Source organism: Mirounga angustirostris, unplaced genomic scaffold (assembly GCF_029215605.1).
Source record: "Mirounga angustirostris isolate CCGP_5_RB_7025 unplaced genomic scaffold, mMirAng1.0.hap1 SCAF_8, whole genome shotgun sequence".
Classification (NCBI taxonomy): Eukaryota; Metazoa; Chordata; class Mammalia; order Carnivora; family Phocidae; genus Mirounga; species Mirounga angustirostris.
The window spans coordinates 70,587,178-70,608,785 of NW_026991716.1; the positions used below are offsets into that span (position 1 = coordinate 70,587,178).

General features: G+C 35.3%; 1 protein-coding gene across 6 annotated transcripts in view; it reads right to left on the reverse strand.

Moving 5' to 3' along the window:
* IBTK (inhibitor of Bruton tyrosine kinase) overlaps positions 1 to 21,608 on the reverse strand; it is a 109,198-nt gene that overhangs the window by 18,773 nt on the left and 68,817 nt on the right. For all 6 annotated transcript variants that reach the window (XM_045867158.3, XM_045867155.3, XM_045867156.3 and 3 more), the window contains 5 exons: positions 21,454 to 21,566; positions 17,216 to 17,364; positions 15,712 to 15,875; positions 14,284 to 14,376; positions 13,692 to 13,835 (listed from right to left, as the gene is read on the reverse strand). In XM_045867158.3, the coding sequence (XP_045723114.1) occupies positions 13,692 to 13,835; positions 14,284 to 14,376; positions 15,712 to 15,875; positions 17,216 to 17,364; positions 21,454 to 21,566 (663 nt within the window). The remainder of the gene's footprint in view (positions 1 to 13,691; positions 13,836 to 14,283; positions 14,377 to 15,711; positions 15,876 to 17,215; positions 17,365 to 21,453; positions 21,567 to 21,608) is intronic.

Consider the following 21,608-nt stretch of genomic DNA (forward strand, 5'->3'; position numbering starts at 1 on the left):
ATGACCTGAGCCAAAGGCAGATGCTTAACGACTGAGCCACCCAGGCGCCCCTGATAACTGTACTTCTAAGTGTATATTGTTTTAATAAAAAGTTACTTAAAATGTAAACCTAATTTTACATTGATAAAACAGAGGAAATAAAAATTAGGTTGATCTAAATACACAAAATTAATCACACCCAACATAGGTTTAGTTAAAAGTAGAATGTATTTTAGACTAATACGAAAAAACAGGCAAACAATTAAAAATCATCTATTCAGACTAATTTAGCTTTCAAAGATTTCATATTCAGATTTTATGATATCAATCTCTTAATTCAACAATGTTTTATTTTACAATCAATGCAAAAACAATTTGTAGGATAATAGGGTTAGGCACATAAGCTCTGTTGCTAGACTGACTGGGTTCAAATTTTAGCTGACCGTGAGAAGTTAACCTTTGTGTTTCAGTTTCCTCATCAATAACAGGATACTAATACCATCTGCATCATCATGGTTGTTATGAGGATCAAATGTTAATTTATGAAAGAATACTTAAAATAGTACCCAATACAGAGAAATGCTATGTTAAGTCTTACTATCCATGATTTTCATAGCATTTAACAAAACTTATTGTGATTTAAGAGAAAAAAAGACAATGAGAACAAAAGTTCTGACATGAAGACATATAATCAGTTATAAAAGGCTTAGTATCTCTTTCCTTCTAAAGTCTTAAAATATTTAAAAAAAATAAAATTAATTTTTCTATTTATCAGAGAGAAAGAGAGAGAGCACAAGCAGGAGGAGCAGCAGAGGGAGAGAGAGAAGCAGGCTCCTCGCTGAGTAGGGAGCCCGATGCGGGACTTGATCCCAGGACCCTGGGATCATGACCTGAGCCGAAAGCAGATGCTCAACCAACTGAGCCACCCAGGCGTCCCCAGAAAAAGTAATTTTAAAAGATAACCTTTAGTTATTAGTTATTTAATACACTAGATCTGCACCATATCCTTAGCATCATTTTCAGAATCCTTAACATTAGAGAATCAGAATTATAAGCAATAATAATATGTAAATAATTTCCATGCCTTTTTTTTTTTCTATTTTTCTTTACTCAGAGAACAAAGTGGTCATGTTACTAAGTGAACACAAATGCTAACAGGATAATTCCCCAAAAAGTTACATTCATACTGGCAAGAAATCATGAAGTCCATACCTAAATTACATTCATAAATTACTTGAGATATCCCATAAAAGAGCAAGGCTTTCTAAAATCCTGGATTTTGTCTGAATAGCTCATTTGTACCTAACGCTGACCTAATTACCAAACCATATCTGCAAAACACTTTAACAGGCATCACGTCATTTAATTCTTACAGTAACAATCCTAAAAGATAAGTATTTTTATCATCTCCTTTTGTTTAAAAGAAGAGTAAAACCAAAGTTCAGGGATCACCAGAGAGAAGGCAGAACTGGGATCCAAATCCAGTTCTTAATGATCACAGAACTCATCCTTTATCTAGTATACCACTGCCTTCAGTAAGAAATCACGACACTTCTTATGAAGTGCTAAAGATAACACAAATAGGAAGAAGATACTGATGATTCACAGTATGTCTTGTTATGAGCTAAGCAAAACAAAACAAAAAATTCATAACAAAACAAAAAATTTTTACCAAATTTCTACTCGCTCAGTAAAGATTAGATCAATCAATACAAAACATCTCACATAAGATTTTTCTAAGAAAAAAGAAAAGTTCACCAAAAATTTAATACATGTTAAGGAAATGAGTTAATCATGTGGCCGTATTACAAATCAAGTTACAATTTATTAAAATATAAATGCCTATCATTATATATTTGATTAGACAATGTTGAAGGTGCTGTGCTAAATGTTTCATGCTTTAACTCCGTTTCAGCTTCATAATACCCCTGTGAAATAGGTACTGTTTTTAGCTCTATTTATGGATAAGGAAAGTAAGAGAAAGATTAAATAACTGATCTAAGTTTATATTGCTACCAAGTAACAGATCCATGATTTAAACTCAAACAAGGCTCACTCCAGAACCCTGGGTTAATCACAGTATATACTGCTGTCCACATAAAGTCATTTGCTCTAAGTAAAACCTTATATCAGAGCAATTTTCCTTATAGATTTCTATCAGAAATATGACCTACCTAGGTATTCATGCTAAAAATATTTCTTCAAAAGGAACTTACCTAGGACTTGACCACAAAATTTTTCCCAAAACACATACATACATAAAAAGTTAAACACATATACAGAAGAATCATTCCCCATTTCCTTAACAACTCCTTCCTCTTCCCAAAAGCACACATGCCTAAAGGTTTCTATTAGCAAACAAGGTAACTATGGTGTACAGTATAACATTAGCAATTTGAGAACACTGCTGGCAAATGTTCTTGCCTGAGAATCCATTCAATGTCTCTGTAAGTATTCATGTTTCTAAATACAGAAATTTCACAATGATCTGTAAAGCACAAGCTGTCAGATTGATCCTAGTAATAATTTAGGGACACTGAGATATAGTAAATGATACTTCTAGATGTGGTAAAACTCAAAACTTTTTTAAAAAGCTACTGATAATCTTCTTAGGAATAAATAAAATACCTTAAACTCACATGTTCATTAATCATGCACAGTGGTTACCTATAAAATGACTTACCAGATTTCTTTAAATGAGTTCTATTCTTTCTACTGATCATGCCATAATTTGAAAGTGTCTGATTTCCCATGATTTTGCTTTCTAAACTCAGACTCTGGCATCTTAGCATCTTAGAAACCACAGTAGCTTTATGAAGAAGCATTTGTAGACATTTGTAACCACATAAAAAATTAATTGAGATTTTGTTTCTCAGCTAAAGCAGCCCTGGAATTTTAGCTTTAATAAATAAAATGTCCAGCTCTAAAAAGTTAAATAATTGAATTAGTATATAATTTATAGGTTACCTCTACATGGAATTTGGAAGAATTTATATTCATACATCAAGCCAGGCCACAAAGATTGTGCATTCTTCCACTCAAGATGACTGGTGAGAAATGTATTATTTCTCCAATTAAAACAGGTGATAATGAATAGTGACCAAATTCCATATACACTCGGTGTTTCACATTAGATTTAAGTTCAGCTGATCAGAACTTCATTCTAATGCAAGAACCAATTCTCTTTAATACACACTGCCACATTTAACTGTAGACAGCAGGAGTACAACTATGTATTATGAGTCATATAAACTAGGTGAGTGAATCTGCAAACAAACTAGTGAAAATCCTTCCCACAATCGGAAGGAGACTTATAGAGCTAATTTGTGATTTCCTAATGAGCTGTATCTTAACCTTAATATTAAGATAAACATAGCATAAAAACATCTTCTACGGAAATAAAATTGTGTTAGAGGATTCTTCAGAATGATGAAGATGCACCTTTGGGAAATAGCTTTAAAAACTTAAATCACTACAGTATTGAATATACTCTATACATACAATTTGTAAATCAGATTAAAATGCTAATTTAATCTTAATTTTCTAATTTATTCATAGAATAGTAAAGTTTAAATTCTACCAACTTTCTTTAGACCAACATTTACATGGGATATTTTCAGGAAAATAAATCTATTCCATTTTTTAATTTCTTCAAGCATATACTGCATGTATTTATACCCTATGTGTAAAAAGTATTCAAGAATCAAATGATTATTTCCATTTACACTAAATATGGGTCAAAATTCATGAATTCCAAACATCAACCATTTTATATAAACATGTTTTAAAGATTTCTAACAAATACCTTGATTTGTGCCATTAACATAAAATTTCCATAACCAAAGTATAGTAAATATTTTATATCCTTATTTTATATATATATATAATTATTTTTATATACACACTGGCACTACATATATTTTACTAAGTTACCTCAGCCCACTGTTTCATGAGTACAAATAGAAGTATATATAGCAGGAGAATTTAGCAGAAATGCACTTTTAAAGATCCTTCAGATACCAAAAATACTACCAAGAAATCATAAGGACATAAATAATTTTACAACTCACTTTGATAATTCAGAATAAAATTATAATTAAATTTACTTGGTGTCCTAAGATACATAAAACCACTATTGATTAGTTTGTATTTTTTAATTTTACTAAAGTATAGCTGCCATACATTATATTAGTTTCAGGTATGCAACATAGTGACTCAACATTTATATACATTGTGAATTGATCACCCACCATAAATCTAGCTACCGTCTGTCCCCAAAGCTGTTACACATTATTAACTATATTCTCTATGCTACACGTTATATCTATGTGTCTTATTTATTTTATGACCAGAAGGGTGTTCTTCTGACTTTTTAATCCCCTTCCCCTTCTCCCCTCTGGTAACTACCAGACTGTTCTTTGTATGTATGAGTCTGTTTCTGTTTTGTTCATTTGTTTTTCAGATTCTACATATAAGGAAAATCCTACAGTATTTGTCTTTCTCTTCCTTATTTCACCTAGCATAATACCGTCTAGGTTCATCGATCTTACTGCAAATGGCAAGATTTCATTCTTTTACTTTTTTTTTTTAATATTTCATTCTTTTTAATGGCTCCTATTCCACTGTATGTATATATACCACATCTTTATCCTTTCATCCATCAATGGTACTTAGTTGCATCTATATCGTGGCTATTATAAATAAAGCTGCAATGAACATATTCTATATTTATCTTTTCAAATTAGTGTTTCATTTTCTCCATATAAATACCAGAAGTAGAATTGCAGGATCATATGGTAGCTCTATTTCTAATTTTGTGAGAAACCTCCATACCGTTTTTCATAATGGCTGCATCATTTGGCATTCCACCAAGTGCATGAGAGTTCCCTTTTCTCTATATCCTCACCAACACGTTATTATTGTCTTTTTGACAACAGCCACTCTGACAGGTGTGTGGTGATAGCTCATTGTGGTTTTAATTCGCATTTCTCAGATGATTAGTGATGCTGAACATCTTTTCATGTGTCTGTTGGCTACCTCTATGTCTTCTTTGGAAAAATGTATATTCGGGTCCCCAGACCATTTTTTAAATTGGGTTGGGGTTTTTTGTTTGACATTGAGTTGTATGAGTTCTTTATATAATTTGGATATTAAATCCTTATCAATCACATCATTTGCAAATATCTGTTCCCAGTTGGTAGGTTGCCTTTTTGTTCTGTTGGTTTTCTTTACTCTGCAAAGGCTTATTAGTTTAACGTAGTCTCATTTGTTTATTTTTGCTTTTGATGCCCTTGTCAGAGGAGACATTTCAAAAAAATATGTTGCTCAGGGGTCCCTGGGTGGCTCAGTTGGTTGAGTGTCTGACTCTTGGTTTCAGCTCAGGTCATGATCTCAAGGTCGTAAGATTAAGCCCTGTGTTCGGCTCTGTGCTCAGAGCAGCAGAGTCTGCTTGAGATTCTCTCCCTCTCCCTTTGCCCCTCCCCTGACTTGTGTGCGTGCACACACTCTCTCTCAAATAAATCTTAAAAAAAAAAAAAAAAAAAAAAGTTGCTCAGGCCAATATCCAAGAGCTTACCACCTATGTTTTCTTCTAGTAGTTTTATGATTTCTGGTCTTAAATTTAAATTTTTAACCCATTTTGAGGGCTTTTTTTGTATGTGGTATAATGACCCAGTTTTCCCAATACCATTTATTGAAGAAACATGTTCTTTCCCCATTATATGCTCTTGCCTCCTTTGTCAAAGATTGACCATATAAACATAGATTTATGGAATCTATTCTGTTACATTCATCTATGTGTCTGTTTTTGTGCCAGTACCATACTGTTTTGATTATTATAGCTTTGTAATAGTTTGAAATCAGGGAGTGTGATACCTCTATCTTTGTTCTTTCTCAAGATTGCTTTGGCTCTTCAGGGTATTTTGTGGTTTCATATAAACTTTTAGGAGTATTTGCTCTAGTCCTGTGAAAAATGCCCTTATTATTTTGATAGGGATAGCACTGAATCTGTACATTATTCTTAGTAATATGGACATTTAAAAAATACTAATTCGGGCGCCTGGGTGGCTCAGTTGTTAAGCGTCTGCCTTCGGCTCAGGTCATGATCCCAGGGTCCCAGGATCGAGCCCCCCATCGGGCTCCCTGCTCCGCGGGAAGCCTGCTTCTCCCTCTTGCACTCCCCCTGCTTGTGTTCCCTCTCTTGCTGTGTCTGTCAAATAAATAAAATCTTTAAAAATAAATAAATAAAAATACTAATTCTTCCAATCCATAAGCACGGTGTACCTTTCTGTTTGTGTTATCTTCAATTTACTTCATCAGTTATAGTTTTCAGTTCTTTCACCTACTTGGTTAAATTTATTTCTAGGTGTTTTATTCTTTTCAATGCAATTGTAGAGAGTATCATGTTCTTAAATTTTCTGACAGTTCATTATTAGTGTATAGAAAGGTGACAAATTTCTGTATATTAATTTTGTATGTAACTTATTTATTCTAATAGTTTTTGGTGGAGTCTTTAGGGTTTTCTATATATAGTATCATGTCCTCAAATAGTGACAGTTTTACTTTTCCAATTTGGATGCCTTTTATTTCTTTTTCTTATCTGATTGCTGTAGCCAGGACTTCCAGTACTATATTGAATGAAAATGGTGAGAGTGGACACCTTTGTCTTGTTCCTTATCTTAGGGGAAAAGCTCTCAGTTTTTCATCATTGAGTATGATGTTAGCTGTGGGTTTTTCATATGTGGACTTCATTAAGTTGAGGTATGTTCCCTCTAAATCTACTTTGTTGAGGGTTTTTATTATGAATGGTAGTTGTACTTTGTCAAATGCTTGTTCTGTATCTACTGAAATGATCATATGGGTTTTTTTTTTCCTTTCTCTTGTTAATGTAATGTATCACATTGATTGATTTGTGAATACTGAACCACCCTTGCATCCCAGGAATAAATCCCACTTGATCTTGGTGAATGATATTCTTACTGTATTGTTGGGATTCAGTTTGCCAATATTTTGTTGAGGATTTTTGAATCTCTGTTCATCAGAGATACTGGCCTGAAGTTTTTTGGGGTTTTTTTTGGAGGGGGGGGTTCTGTCTTTATCTGATTTTGGTATCAGGGTAATGCTGGCCTCATAGAATGAATTTGGAGATTTCTTCCTCCTCTATTTTTTTGGAAAAGTTTGAAAAGAATAGATATTAACTCTTCTTTAAATATTTGGTAGAATTCACATGTGAAGCCATCTGGTTCTGGACTTTTTCATTGGGAGTTTTTGATTACTGATTCAATTTCATTGCTAGTAGTCGATCAGTTCATATATTCTATTTCTTCCTGATTCAGTTTTGATAGGTTATACGTTTCTAGGAATTTATCCATTTCTTTTAGGTTGTCTAATTTGTTGGCATATAATCTTTCATAATATTCTCTTACAATTCTTTGTATTTCTGTGGTGTCAGTTGTTATTCCTCCTCTTTCATTTGATTTTGTTTGAGTCCTCTCTCTCTTTTGGGGGGGATGGGGAGGATCAGTCTGGCTACAAATTTATTAATTTTTTTGATCTTTACAAAGAACCAGCTCCTGGTTTCATTGACCTGTTCTATTGTTTTTTAGTTTATCATTTATTTCTGCTCTAATCTCTATTATTTCCTGCCTTCTACAGTAGGTTTGGGGTTTTGTTTGTTCTTCTCTTTCTAGCTCCTTCAGGTGTGAGGTTAGGTAGTTTGAGACATTTCTTGCTTCATAACGTAGGCCTGTATTGCTATAAACTTCTCTTAGAACTGCTTCTGCTGCAGCCCAAAGATTTTGGACCATTATGTTTTCATTTTTATTTGTCCCCATGTGTTTTTTGATGCCTTCTTTGATTTCTTGAGTTAACCCATTCATTGTTTACTAGCATATTATTTAACCTCCATGTATTTGTCCTCTTTCCAGATTTTTTTTTTCTTTAAAGATTTGAGAGAGAACACAAGCAGGGGAGAGGGGCAGAGGGAGAAGAGTCTTAAGCAGACTCCGCCCTCAGCGAGATGGGGCTCGATCTCACAACCCTGAGATCATAACCTGAACCGAAACCAAGAGTCAGATACTTATCTGACTGTGCCACCCAGGCACCCTCCAGATTTTTTTATTGTGGTTGATTCCTAGTTTCATAGCATTGTGGTCAGAAAAAATGCATAGTATGACTTCAATCTTTCTGAGTTTGTTGAGACCTGTTTTGTGGTCTAATATGTGATCTATTTTGGAAAATGTCCCATGTGCATTTGAAAAGAATGTGTATTTTAGAATGGAATGTTCTGAATATATGTATTAAATCCATCTGGTCCAACGTGTCATTCAAAGCCACTGTTTCCTGGTTGATTTTGTTTAGATGATCTGATTGATGTAAGTGGGGTGTTAAAGTTCCCTATTATTGTATTACTATCGAGTAGTTCCTTTATGTTTGCTATTAACTGTTTAATGTATTTCAGTGTCCCAATGTTGGGTGCATAGATATTTACAATTGTTATATCCTCTTGTTGGATCATCCCCTTTATGACTCTAGAGCATCTTTCTTTGTCTGTTGTTACAACCTTTGTTTTAAAGTCTATTTTGTCCAGTATTAAGTATTCCTACCCCGGCTTTCTATTCACATTCATTTGTATGTGTCTCCATCCCCTCACTTTCAGTCTGCGGGTGTCTTTAGGTCTGAAATGGAGTCTCTTAAAGGCATATGGATGGGTCTTGTTTTTTTAATCCATTCTTTCACACTATGTCTTTTGATTGGAGCATTTAGTACATTTACATTCAAAGTGATTTTCGATAGGTATGTATTTATTGCCTTTTTGTTACTTCTTTTGTGGTTGTTTTTATAGTTTTCTGTTTCTTTCTTCCATTGCTCTCTTCTTTCACCATAAGTTGGCTTTCTTCTGTGATTTTTTGGATTCCTTTCTCTTTGTTTTTTTGCATATCTATTACTGTTTTTTATTTTTTTATTTTATGTTAATCACCATACATCATTAGTTTTTGATGCAGTGTTCCACGATTCATTTTTTGCATATAACACCTAGTGCTCCATTCAGTATGTGCCCTCTTTAATACCCATCACCAGGCTAGCCCATCCCCCTCCCCTCTAAAACTCTCAGTTTGTTTCTGAGTCCATAGTCTCTCATGGTTCGTCTCCCCCTCCGATCTCCCCCCCGCTTCATTTTTCCGTTTCTGCTAGCTTCTTTTTTTTTTTTAACATATAATGTCTATTACTGGTTTTTAATTTGCGGTTACCATTAGGTTTGTATATATCTTCTGCATATACCAGTCTATATGAACTTGATGGTCACTTAAGTTGAACCCATTTAACTCCTCTTCCCATCACAATTTAGGTGTATGGTGTCCTACTTTACATACTTTTATTTTGTGAGTCCCTTCACTGTTTGTTTTTTGTTGTTGTTTTTTTTTACAGGTACACTTATTTTTACTGCTTTTGTGCTTCTTACTTTTCTTACTTAGGGTCTTTCCACTCAAAGAGTCCCCTTTAACATTTCTTGTAGGGCTGGTTTAGTAGTCATGAACTTCTTTAACTTGTGTTTGGGAAACTTTTTCTCTCTCCTATTCTGAATGAAAGCCTTATTGGATAGAGTATTCCTGGCTGCAGTTCTTTTCCTTTCAGCACTTTGAATGTATCATGCCAATCCCTTCTGGCCTGTAAAGTTTCTGCTAAAAAATCCACTGATAGCCTTATGGGGTTTCCCTTGTATGTAACTGTCTTCTTTTTTCTTACTGCTTTTAAAGTTCTTTATCACTGCTTTTTGCCATTTTTATTACTATGTGTCTTGGTATGGACTTCCTTGAGTTGATTTTGTTGGGGGCTCTCTGTACCTACTGGATCTGAATTTGTTTCCTTCCCCAGATTTGGGAAGTTTTCAGATGTTATTTCTTCACATAAATTTTCTGCCTGTTTTCCCTCTATTCTTCAGGGATCCCTATAATGTGAATGTTATTACGCTTGATGGAGTCATGGAGTTACCTAAGTTTGTTCTCATTTTGCGTAATTTTCTTTCTCTTACCTGCTCAGCTTTATTACTTTATGTAACTTTGTCCTCCAGGTCACTGATTCGTTCCGCTTCCTTTAATCTGCTCTTTATTCCATCTAGTGTATTTTTAATTTCATTTATTGTGTTCTTCATCTCTGACTGGTTCTTCTTTTTAATCTCTTTGTTAAGGGTCTCACTGATGTCCTCCACTCTTTCAAGTACAATGATTATGATGATTACTTTAAATTCTCTATCAGGCATATTATTTATCTCTTTTGCTTAGGTCTCTTGCTATGGTTTTGTCTTGGTTCTTTCATATGGAACATATTCCTCTTTCTCATTTTATCTAGCTTTCTGTGTTTCTATGCCTCAGGAAAAGTTGGCTACATCTACTCTTGAAAGAAGTAACCTTATGAAGAAGATGCCATGTAGTGCCCGGCAGTGTCACCTGTTTACCAGAATGTGGCGCTTCAGGGGTGTTTTCTATGTGTGTTGCATGTGCCCTGCTATTGTGGCCCAACTACTTTTTGCTTCAGTCCAGTTATCTGCAGTGCCTCACTTTGCCTACTGTGAGCAATGTTTGATCCCTGTGGTGCTACTGGACCAGTCTGGGGCCATGTTGGGCTTGAATTGAGTCAAACCAGGCTTTTGCCCGAGATGCAGTAGCACCAAACTACACTTTCCCTGTGTTGTCCCCTGAGATGCTTTTGTTGGTGGGAGGGGCCTGCTATCAGACCAGCTGTCTGCCCCTAGCCCACTGTTGGGGCTATAGTTTAATTGGTTTGTGTGGTTATCTTTTCCTCTCCCTAGGGTAGAAGTCACTTTGGAGTGGTGTTGGCCCCTGTCAGGGCTGCTTGCACAATGCCAAGCTTGTGGCCCTGGTCTGAATGGGCTCCGGCCAAAAGTGTATTGGTGGGGGTGGATCTACAACATGATCAGGGGTGGGGCATGCAGTAGGTCCTCTGGGAGAAGGGATGAGCCTCTGCAAGGACCATGGCCATCTGGGCTGATCAACAAAATACGTGGGCTGGGTGCAGTTTTAACAAATGCATACCAGTCCTCTGCTAGAGGGGATGGGCTGTCGCTGACCAAAGTTGGCCAGGGCCAATCTGCAAGTGTGAGTGAACAGGGCACACAGTGCCTACAAGTTTTGCATGCCAGTCCCCTGCTAGGGGGATGTGCCTCCAACACAAGGAAGGCCAGCTGGGCCTGTCTGCAATGCATGAAGGGGTGGGATGCACAGTTTTAACAAGGTGCCTGCTGGTCTTCTGCAAGAAAGGCCCTGCAAAGTGCACTGTCAGGAGATGTGGTATTGGCAAGGCTTTGCTGGTCTTTTGGGGGGTGGAAACCTGCAGTGCCGGACTAAGGCAAGCGTGGCTGGAGGGGGCAGATCCCCGAGGCACAGAAGTGGGCTGGGGAAATGGCACCTGCCAGCTCCTCTGTTCCTGGAGGAGTCTCCCAATGATCTCTGTCCCTCTGGAATATGCTCTGAGATTAGTAAATTATTCTCCCTTCCATATGCTCCAGGGGTTTTTCAAACTGCTGTTTCTATGCTGTAGGTCAGTGGGCTGTTTGTTGTGCTGTCTCTTTAAGTACACATACTCTTTTTCCTATAGCCCTAAAGGCTCTCCCAGAACCAAGCCCGCTGATTTTTAAAACTCCATGTTTTAAGTCTTGGTGGTTGTAAGAACTTACAAAATTCCATCCCTCTAGTTTTCAAAGCCAAATGTTATGGGGATTCGTTTTCCCCATGCAGGCTCCTTGGTGTGACAGTCTGTCTCCCCTCTCTGCACCCTCAAGTCCCTCCCTCCAGTGAAGTCCATTTAAGCTCCCCATTATCTCTGGCTTTCTTACACTCTTTGATGTGGCCTCTTCTCTAAATTTAGTTGTAGAGTTTGTTCTGCCAGTCTCTGGATAATTTTCTGGGTTATTTACAATGATGTGTGTGTTGCATCATGGGACAAAGTGAGCTTAGAGTCCTCCTAATCCACCTTCTTCCCTGGGATCCTCCTCTACTTTTTGTTTTTAAATAATGAAACTGATTAATGGCATGGCTAAAACTATACTACTAAGCCCAAAGCTTCCTCATAGGCTTGTTAATTCTCTGAAATTGCAGTATATTTAGCATCTTGAGAGCTGATCCAAGAACTTTTTTGTGTCTCCTCCATACTTTTCTTTAGGGAAAACACAATTTAATGTTGAAACAGCTATCTCACAAACCCTACAGAGGCAATGACCAAATCAGTCTACCAAACACTATCTCATATATACAAGGTATGCAACAAATACTGATGAATTAAAACATTCTACTAAACTAATTCTCTCAAATTTTATCTTTTTTATCTGGGTTTTCCCACCTCTACTTTGTTTTCTGTGACAAGTAGCTCTGACAGACATTAATTTAGTCCCCTCAGCACTCAAAATGAGTTGCCACTAGCTTCAAAATAATTTACATTTTAATTGGGAAAACTATTCTCTTACAAGTAGGAAATGTGGCATTAGAAGCAATAAGGGGGGGGGCACCTGGGTGGCTCACTGGGGTAAGCATCCAACTTTTGATTTCAGCTCAGGTCATGATCTCAGGGTTATGAGATTGAGTCCTGTGTCTGGAGCTTAAGATTCTCTTTCTCCCGGGCGCCTGGTGGCTCAGTTGGTTAAGCGACTGCCTTCGGCTCAGGTCATGATCCTGGAGTCCCTGGATCGAGTCCCGCATGAGTCTGCTTCTCCCTCTGACCCTCCCTCCTCTCATGTGCTCTCTCTCTCTCTCTCAAATAAATATAATCCTTAAAAAAAAAAAAAAAATTTCTTTCTCCCTCTCCTTCTGCCCCTCCCCACCCTCAAAAAAAAAGAAAAATAATAATAATAAAAGAAGCAATGAAAGGATTCCCTCCAACAAAGGGTAGCCTCCAAGACCCTCTTCAGTCCTTCTGAGAAAATGGAGTTCAATGAATCTCTTTCTTGCCCTTCACACTATCCATATACTTTTCCTCTAGAATTGCTTTTTAGTTATTATGATATAAACTACAAAGAAAAGGGAGGCTAGAAGGGAAGCAGGAAGTACAACCTATTTTATATACCTCAAATTGCTAGGTGACCTTTTTAGAGATTGTTCCTATTAATGCTGCCATTTTAGGTAAAATCTAATGGAGAAAACTTACAGCAAGTAAATACCCCTGCTTAAAAGTGACAATGAAAGCCATGATTATAACAACATATTAATGATGTATCCAAAAGGACAAAGTAAGGTGGTAAAAAAAAAAAAAAAAAAGACTGTTTGCTTAAATTACTTTAGCAATACACACTAATTAGAATCCAAGAAGTGGGGCGCCTTGGTGGCTCAGTTGGTTAAGCATCTGCCTTCGGCTCAGGTATGATCAAGCCCCACATCAGGCTCCCTGTTCAGTGAAGTCTGCTTCTCCCTCTGCCCCTCCCCTGGCTTGTGCTCTCTCACTCTTTCCCAAATAAAAATCTTTAAAAGAAGAAAAAAAAGGAAAGACTACCAAGAAGAAATTGTATCTATGTACAAAAAATTTTGGAAACCATGATGTAAATGTCAAAATAAAAAAAAAATTACTTCACAAGGTCTAGTTTTTAACTTAAAAGCGAAGAGAGGAATGAAATATTTGAAAAGATGGGAGGGGGACCCAGAAGCCAAGAACTACCTTAAAAGCTAATGCACAGATCTCTGTTTATTTTAATAAAATTTAAAGCATACCATGCATTCGCTGGTTTTGGAGTTTTTGAAGGAGCAGTTAAAGCTGTTTCCATGCTATTCGTTCCTGAATTGTTTTCTTTGGTAGTCATTGCAATCATTTTTCGTTGCTTCTGAGAAAGTTTAACGCCATGAGAAATCATTTTGCTAGAAATTAAATGAATTAGCATTAATTTCTAATGAAGGTTACAGGTAATTATATTGCTGTTTATTTGATATGATTTTACTACTTTGGATCAAAATGGCCACAAGATTCAACAGTGACAATAACAGTTTACACTATCAATGATCAAATAATAGCTACAAATGAGCCTAATATATTTACATGACACTTGCATCAGAAATAGTCCACAATGATCATTTTAGAGGCCAATTTCTGACAACACCATATTCCACAAGAGCTGGACTACCAACCCAACTCAATCTTTAGCATATATTTAAGAAATGTTAGGAAGGCTAGAGTACCAAGGAAAGAGCTTATAATTTGAATTTAATATCAAATGTAGAAAAACAAAGTCCAGTAGGCCTTTCCAATTCTTTAGAACAGAACTATAAAACAACACCATCTTTCCTTTTTTATGATTTTTTAACCGACCCCAAATTTGTCTTTGGTGTAGCTCCACATTTTTGTCTGCTTTCTTCAATTTGCATGATGGTTCTGAGATCCATGACCGGAGGGCTGACAAGACTAAAATACATATAAAAGGTACTTTACAACACAGTTATTGATCCATAAAGTCCAACCCCCAAACTTCACTGAAACTGTAAACTATATATAAGATTGATAATGAGAGGCTAATTTAAGGTTTGTCAGCTATGGCCAAATTCAAAAAGGATACTCTGAATGAAGGCTACTTTTATATATACATAAAACAACTAAAATGCATCCAAAGTCATAACTGAAGCTCTCAAAAAAAAAGCCAAGCAATAAAATGATTCTTTTCTAACTCAGGCAGAAGTAATCAAAGTTCTGCTTAAATTTTTATCCTTTAAGATGAATAGAACTTGCAAATTATATTCTATTTTTAACAAAATTCTTACTACTGTCTAATGTTAACAACAAAAATTTAACAGTAAAGCTTGGGAGTGCTCGATAATATTAGAAACCTACCTGGGGGGTTACACAATAATGAGAAAAAAAATTCTACAATCTTTAGAAATAGCCAATCTATTTTGCTGACTTTACACCAAGCGAATTATTCTTAAAACACATTTAATAAAATAATCTAGTGATTAGAAGATGCTTCTCAGTATTCCCACAAACATGTTGACTTAAAAAGGCAAAAAATTTGAGACGGATTTCTAAACTACTTTTAGAATATGAAGCAACATAAACTGGCACATCATAATCTGGTCTCCCAACTTTGCAAAATACAGCACATTTCAAAATAAATAATTACATAAATATAATTGGTAAGTCAGCAGTTTTAGCCTATGATAAACCATAGTAGGTATATAAAGATGAAACACAAGCTCAATAAACACTCTAAAAGTACTGCATTCTGATTATATCTACTCCTTCCACTTAAAAATGGACTTTTCTAAACAAAAGAAAAATATGGATTTAATACAGGCAAATCAAAGCACAGTGTAACATTAAATGAATGTCCTCTGAAAAATAACTGAATAACAATACATTTTGTGAAATCTTAAATACCCTTTAATGTGCTAAAAACAAAAAGTAAGCTTACAACTGACAAAATAGTCTTCCTGAATGGGAGTTTTAATTAATATATACCATCAAAAAAATAGCTATTAAGTCAATACATATCTAGATATAGGTATGTGTGTGTTATATAGTATTTACCAATTTTCACAAATGACAGTACAAAGGGAACTAAATTCTGTCTGGGGAAAAAAAGTGCTTATTTTAGCTGGCTACTAATCTGTATGCATTTAGGTAATTTTCTATGTATTAGAAATTTACATTAATACTTTTTAAATGTGCTTCATTAAAAATTTCCATTGGACTGAAAATGAATAATATTTCTCGAATAGGTACAGAACAAAATGAAAATCCTACCTGAAAGAGCCAGCAACCCAAGTGGAAGAGCTTGTAGTATCAATTCTGTTACTGGGAATGGTCTGTGGAACAGATATGTTAAGTACTGGTGATTTTTCCCATGGTTTTAAATCTTCCCTAGAATATGTAGGAGGTGTACCATTAACATATGGTTTAATTTTCCCCTGGAGATTAAAAAAAAAAAAAGAAAAAATTAAAAAATGAGTAATAGGCACCTGGCATAGTAGCTGACGTATAGTTGGTACTTAACATTGGTTAAATATATTAAAGCATAAAATCTTATAACAATAATCATCCAGCATTTTTCTAGTTTAGTGCCTTAACCAATTCTCAGAACTTATAACCCAATTATCATGAACTTCGGGAATAATTTTTAGGGGAATAAGTTTGCATATTAAATCCCTATTAACATGAGTATTAAAAATGTTAATAAAGTTGTTCAAATGAGATATGAATCAATAACTTTAAAATTAATGTCCATGACTTTTGTTTATGCCAGACTTTTTGTTTTAATGTCATATAATTCACTCTGAATAAAATTAAAGTTAAATAATATTGACAGTTCAAAAGGAACCCTAAAACAATTGCCATTACAATAGATCAAAGAAGTTATTAAAATGGCTATTTCCATAGCCAGGATAGATTCTTATTGCCAGACATTCACAGCATGCCCTTAATCTTCCTTTTTAACCTCAGTTGTCTTCTACACCCACCTGAGGCTAATATGAATTGCCCCCAAATTTCTATCCTACATAAAAAAAATAATAAAAATAAATTTTATAGAACCGCATTAAAAAAAATCCTTGAGGCCTAGAAGACCAAGAAGAATGGGTAAATTTTCCATTGTCTCATGAATTTCTCAAAGTTCTAATAGTTCTGTGGAGGACTAGGAGTTAGAGAAAAATGACAGTATCTAATAAGTTAGACACTTTCCTTTCCTATAGATTAACAATTATGGAATAAGACATGTCTAAAAAATGGCCTCCCCAGAGTTTAACCAGACTAGAAATTCTGTAGCTTAATGTCAATTGTGCTAGAATAGGAGAACTCCATTCTAGATTGTATTGCTCCTAGTAACATGATAGAGGAAAGAGACTATGCAGAATTTGAAGTTAGGCTTACTTTCAAAATCAGTTTCCTTTGACAGTTTTTAGCTGGTGTTAACTGACATTTTGCAAAATAAATTTCAAGTAATTTAGCTATAAATATATTTCTCCATATGTCTATACAGTGTTGCTATATTTTACATCACCATTATATTTCAATTGCAGAAAGAGGATTAGAAATATGTCATAAAAGGCTCAAACTGCCATTAAAATCTTTAAAACTAGAAACATAATGCAAATTTGAGAAAACTAATACTACACATATTATTATATTTTTTTTATAAACCAGCCAGGAGAGTATTTTAAAGTTAGAGCAAAAAAAAAATAAAAAACTAAAGATAAATTGTCTATAGATCTAAAATTTGAAGAAAACAGTTCATTAATAAATAAAAACAAACCTCAAGTTTATCTGACTGAAATCCTGCTGTGAAATCAGGGGACTGTAAATCTCTAGGACTACCCACTCCTGCATAGCTTCCTTCAGAGTCTGATGTCAACAGTTCTGGAAGAGATTCCACAGAATTGGTCTTACCAGACTTTAACAGTCCTGAAAGGTAAAATTTTTAAAAATATTTAAACACATATACATTAAACATGTGTATTACATTCAGTGAACTAAATAGAGCTAAAAACTTCCATTTATCCAGAGACTTAAAAACATTTATATTATACTGACTGTATCAAATCTTGACAATTCAAGTTAACTGATGAAAAAATCAAAGTAAAAAAATGAAATGGAGGAGACTTTAAAACAACAGTTTTAGCCATTTCGATTACACAGCAATTATGCAATGAACCTAAGGAAGACACTTCTTTGGATCTGCTTTAAGAAGTGATTCAGAACTTCCTCTCCATAAAAAAGAAAAAATTAAAAAACTTCAGACCCTCCCCTTTCTCATCTCTCTGTACCAAGTTCTCTGCACCCATGCACAGGGGGACTGGCCCCATTCTGTGTGGGATTAACATTATAGCCTTTCTACTCCAGTCAACAGACTGGCCCAGTAGCAGAGGCTATGCTAAAGCCAACTGTGGCCTGTGTGAGGGTTTATACTTCTGCAAAAAAAAAAAAAAATCTGTGGATTGAAAGCTATTTTAATTAGCTTACCACCTAAAGCAAAAGGGTTGTTAGAAATGTACATACCATTTCTTCTCCTAGGCAACCTAAATACCTGTCTCCCTGCCATACCTGGTATCCATATTCATTAGTACATCAGAATCATTTCAAATATAGAGAAAACAATAAACTTTTAAGTTCATGTGTTTATTTTCACATATTTCAATTTTAGTAGAATCTAAATGAGGTAGCAAAAAACCCCCACATATATGAGCTGTAACTAAAAGTTTTACAAATGACTTAAAAATAAAAAAAAATACCATCTCTCATATAAAGAAGTGTGTTTTCTTTAAAGTAAATCACTTTGACAAGATATATGCCTCTTTTGTTGCTGTCACTGCTAAAATAGTTTGGGAACAACATTCAGCACCCCCGCAATCTTTTAAATATTTTTAAGAGCAGCAAATTTTTTTTTGAAGATTTATTTATTCATTTTAGAAAGAGTGAGAACATGAGCGGGAGGAGCACAGGGAGAGAATCCCAAGCAGACTCCACACTGAGCATGGAGCAGGACGCAGGGCTGGATCTCATGATCCCAAGATCACAACCTGAGCGGAAACTAAGAATCAGATGCTTAACGGACTCTGCCACCCAGGCACCCAGCAAATTTTTATCTAAGTATATTTAATGCCAGAATGCTCCCAAAAGTCAATTAGAAATAAATCTAATGAATAAAGACAATCTTTAAAGTGGCCAACAATTATTTTTAGTATAAATCATTTTCACAGAATGTCTTTTGTCTAATGTTAAGGATCAACAAAAATAAATTTACTTCCAAAACAGGTCTTTTTGGTCCCCAGTTTAAATTTGACCTTTAAATCATTATCTGCTTTGGCCACAAAAAGAGTGGTACAGCACAAAGAACACAGAACTGGAATTGAAAAAATAAATTCTATTTCTGTCTGGCACTACCTCAAATCACTGAAGTTTTCTGAGCTTGTTTCCTCAGGTTTAAAAGAAGAGACATAAACTAGCTCATTATTGTCTCTTCCAGCTATGAAATGCTAAGATTCTAACACATGTGCTAATAATACCACTACTTAAAGCAAACCAAATAAGGGTGCCTGGGTGGCTCAGTTGGTCAAGCCGTAAGACTCTCAGTTTCAGCTCAGGTCATGATCTCAGGGTCCTCATATCCAGCCCCACGTCAGGCTCCGTGCTCAGCATAGAGTCTGTTTGTTCTTCTCCCTCTGTTTCACGCTCCCCCATCCCCACTCATGGTCTCTCAAATAAATAAATAAAACCAAATATTTGCTTTTTCCCTAAGTCTTTTAGGCGACTGGGAAATCACTAGTTTCATGACTGTCTATCCGTTTATTCATCTTTCCATGTGTCCTTCTAAGGACTAGAGGTAACTCATGTAACACAGAGAACACAAAATCACAGAATTTTAAATTTTGAAAGATCCTAAAACAGGAATCAAGAGGTGTAGTAAATGTGAAAGACCTATCTTTAGTGCTTCATCAATCAATTTAGGTATATTATCTTTTATATATCTTTGTATTATCTAAAGTAACTATTCTTGACATGATTTATCCTTTGAGCATTACCAAACACATCAAGTACCTAATTTGTAGATTGTGTTAAACATAAAAAGACATTCTTTACCCTGAATGACAGACAACTCCCCCCTCCAACAGGGACACAAACAGTGTGCACTTGTATGAAAATACTGCTGACAGAAATTGCACCTGTTTGTCTTACTGCTATAGACACACATAAAATTTCTTAAAGCCATACTGTAGTCTCATTATTTTATGGTCACATTTCCATATTTTCACTGCAAGAAACTACTAAAATTTAGATAGTTTAATCTGGATCTAATCAGATAAATGTGGAACAGTCTATACCACTGGCCTGAACTTTTGGAAACAAAACAAAAAGGTGTGAAAGGTGCTACTCTAGTTAAAAGAGACTAAGGAGACATTAATAAACAAAGGTAATGTCTATCTTCATAGGATACTAGGTCTTTTTTAAGGTTAAAACACAAAAGCCTATAAAAACATTCTTGGACAATCAGGGAAATATGGATAGAGACTATAATACTAGATAATATTAGTGAATTAATGTCTTAGATGTGATGATATTGTAGATGTGATAACGATACTGTGGTTATGTAGAAGAATATCCTTATTCTTAGGAGATTCATATTAATATTAATTCACATTAAAATGTCATGCCTACAACTTCCAAGTGGATCTATAAAAAATATATAGAATGTTTGGAGGATGAGGGAAGAGAGCATGCAACAGAAAGTCTGTATGAAAAAGTAAATGTGGTAAGAGGTTAACAGTAAATCTGAAAGAAGGGAATACAGATTTTCATTTTTCTTCATCTTTTCAGTAAAAGATTTTCAAATTAAACAAAAAATTTTAGAAAAACTACATAACCTTTACTTTCTTTTTCTTTTTTTTTAAAGATTTTATTTATTTATTTGACAGAGAGAAAGACAGGGAGAAAGGGAATACAAGCAGCGGGAGTGGGAGAGGGAGAAGCAGGCTTCCTGCTGAGCAGAGAGCCTGATAGGGGCTTGACCCCGGGACCCTGGAATCGTGACCTGAACCGAGGCAGATGCTTAACGACTGAGCCATCCAGGCGCCCCTAACCTTTACTTTCAAACAGCTCACATAATGCAGAGAGATGAAATGTATTGTAGTATTTTACTGGATTATAACGTCCTAATGCACATGAATGGCATGTGCATTGGATTACTGATATAAATGAAACGAATCCATGTGATAACAGTATCTCTGTCATATTTTGTATATCTCTAATCCTCTATGCCACTAGACAGAGTGGTCTTTCTAAAAACATAAATTTTATCCACTCACATCATACGCCTTAAATATCCATCAACTAGGGTGCATGGGTGGCTCAGCTGGTGGAGTGTCTGACTCTTGATTTCAGCTCAGGTCATGATCTCAGGGTGAGATCAAACCCCGTTGTCAATCTTCATGCTGGCCGTGGAGTCGGCTTGGGATTCTCTCTCTCCCTCTCCCTCTGCCCCTCCCCCATCTCTCCCTCAAAAAAATTATATATCCATCAACTACCATAGCCTTCAGAATAAAATTCAAATTCCTTAGTTTGTCATAAAATGCCTCCAAAATCTGACCAGTTTTCAACTACCACCTATCTGCACATACCCTATATGGCTGAGTCATGCAGAACCATAGGCATAAAAAATGTGCAGTTCTTTCTAGTGCCTCTAGTCTTGGGAGCATACTGGCCAACTCCTCCCTCATTCTTCAAGATGCAACTCATGTATTATTTTCCTCTAAAAGTCTTCCCTGATCTTCTCAGACTAATATGGGCTCTTCTTTTGTGCTCCCAAAGCAAATTTCAATTAGAATATTTATTACAATATACTATCATTTTCTGTAGCCTCCTAAGACAAAGACTATTTTCTATTACAGTAGGCCTCGCAAGTGGCATACAATAGTATTTAATACATGTTAAATCAATTAGAGAACAGAGACATGAAAGATTAGATCAGGAAATATATCCTAAGACACTTTCACTAACCTGTAGATGGTGGACTCTGAATAACATCTGAAAGGTTATAACCTCCAGAACTATCTGAACGCTTACGTGACTTCTTTTTTGCTTTTGTTTTTGCCTTCTTGAACATACTTTCCCTAGGAAAAAGCAAATATAAAATTGATTTTTTAGAAATAAGT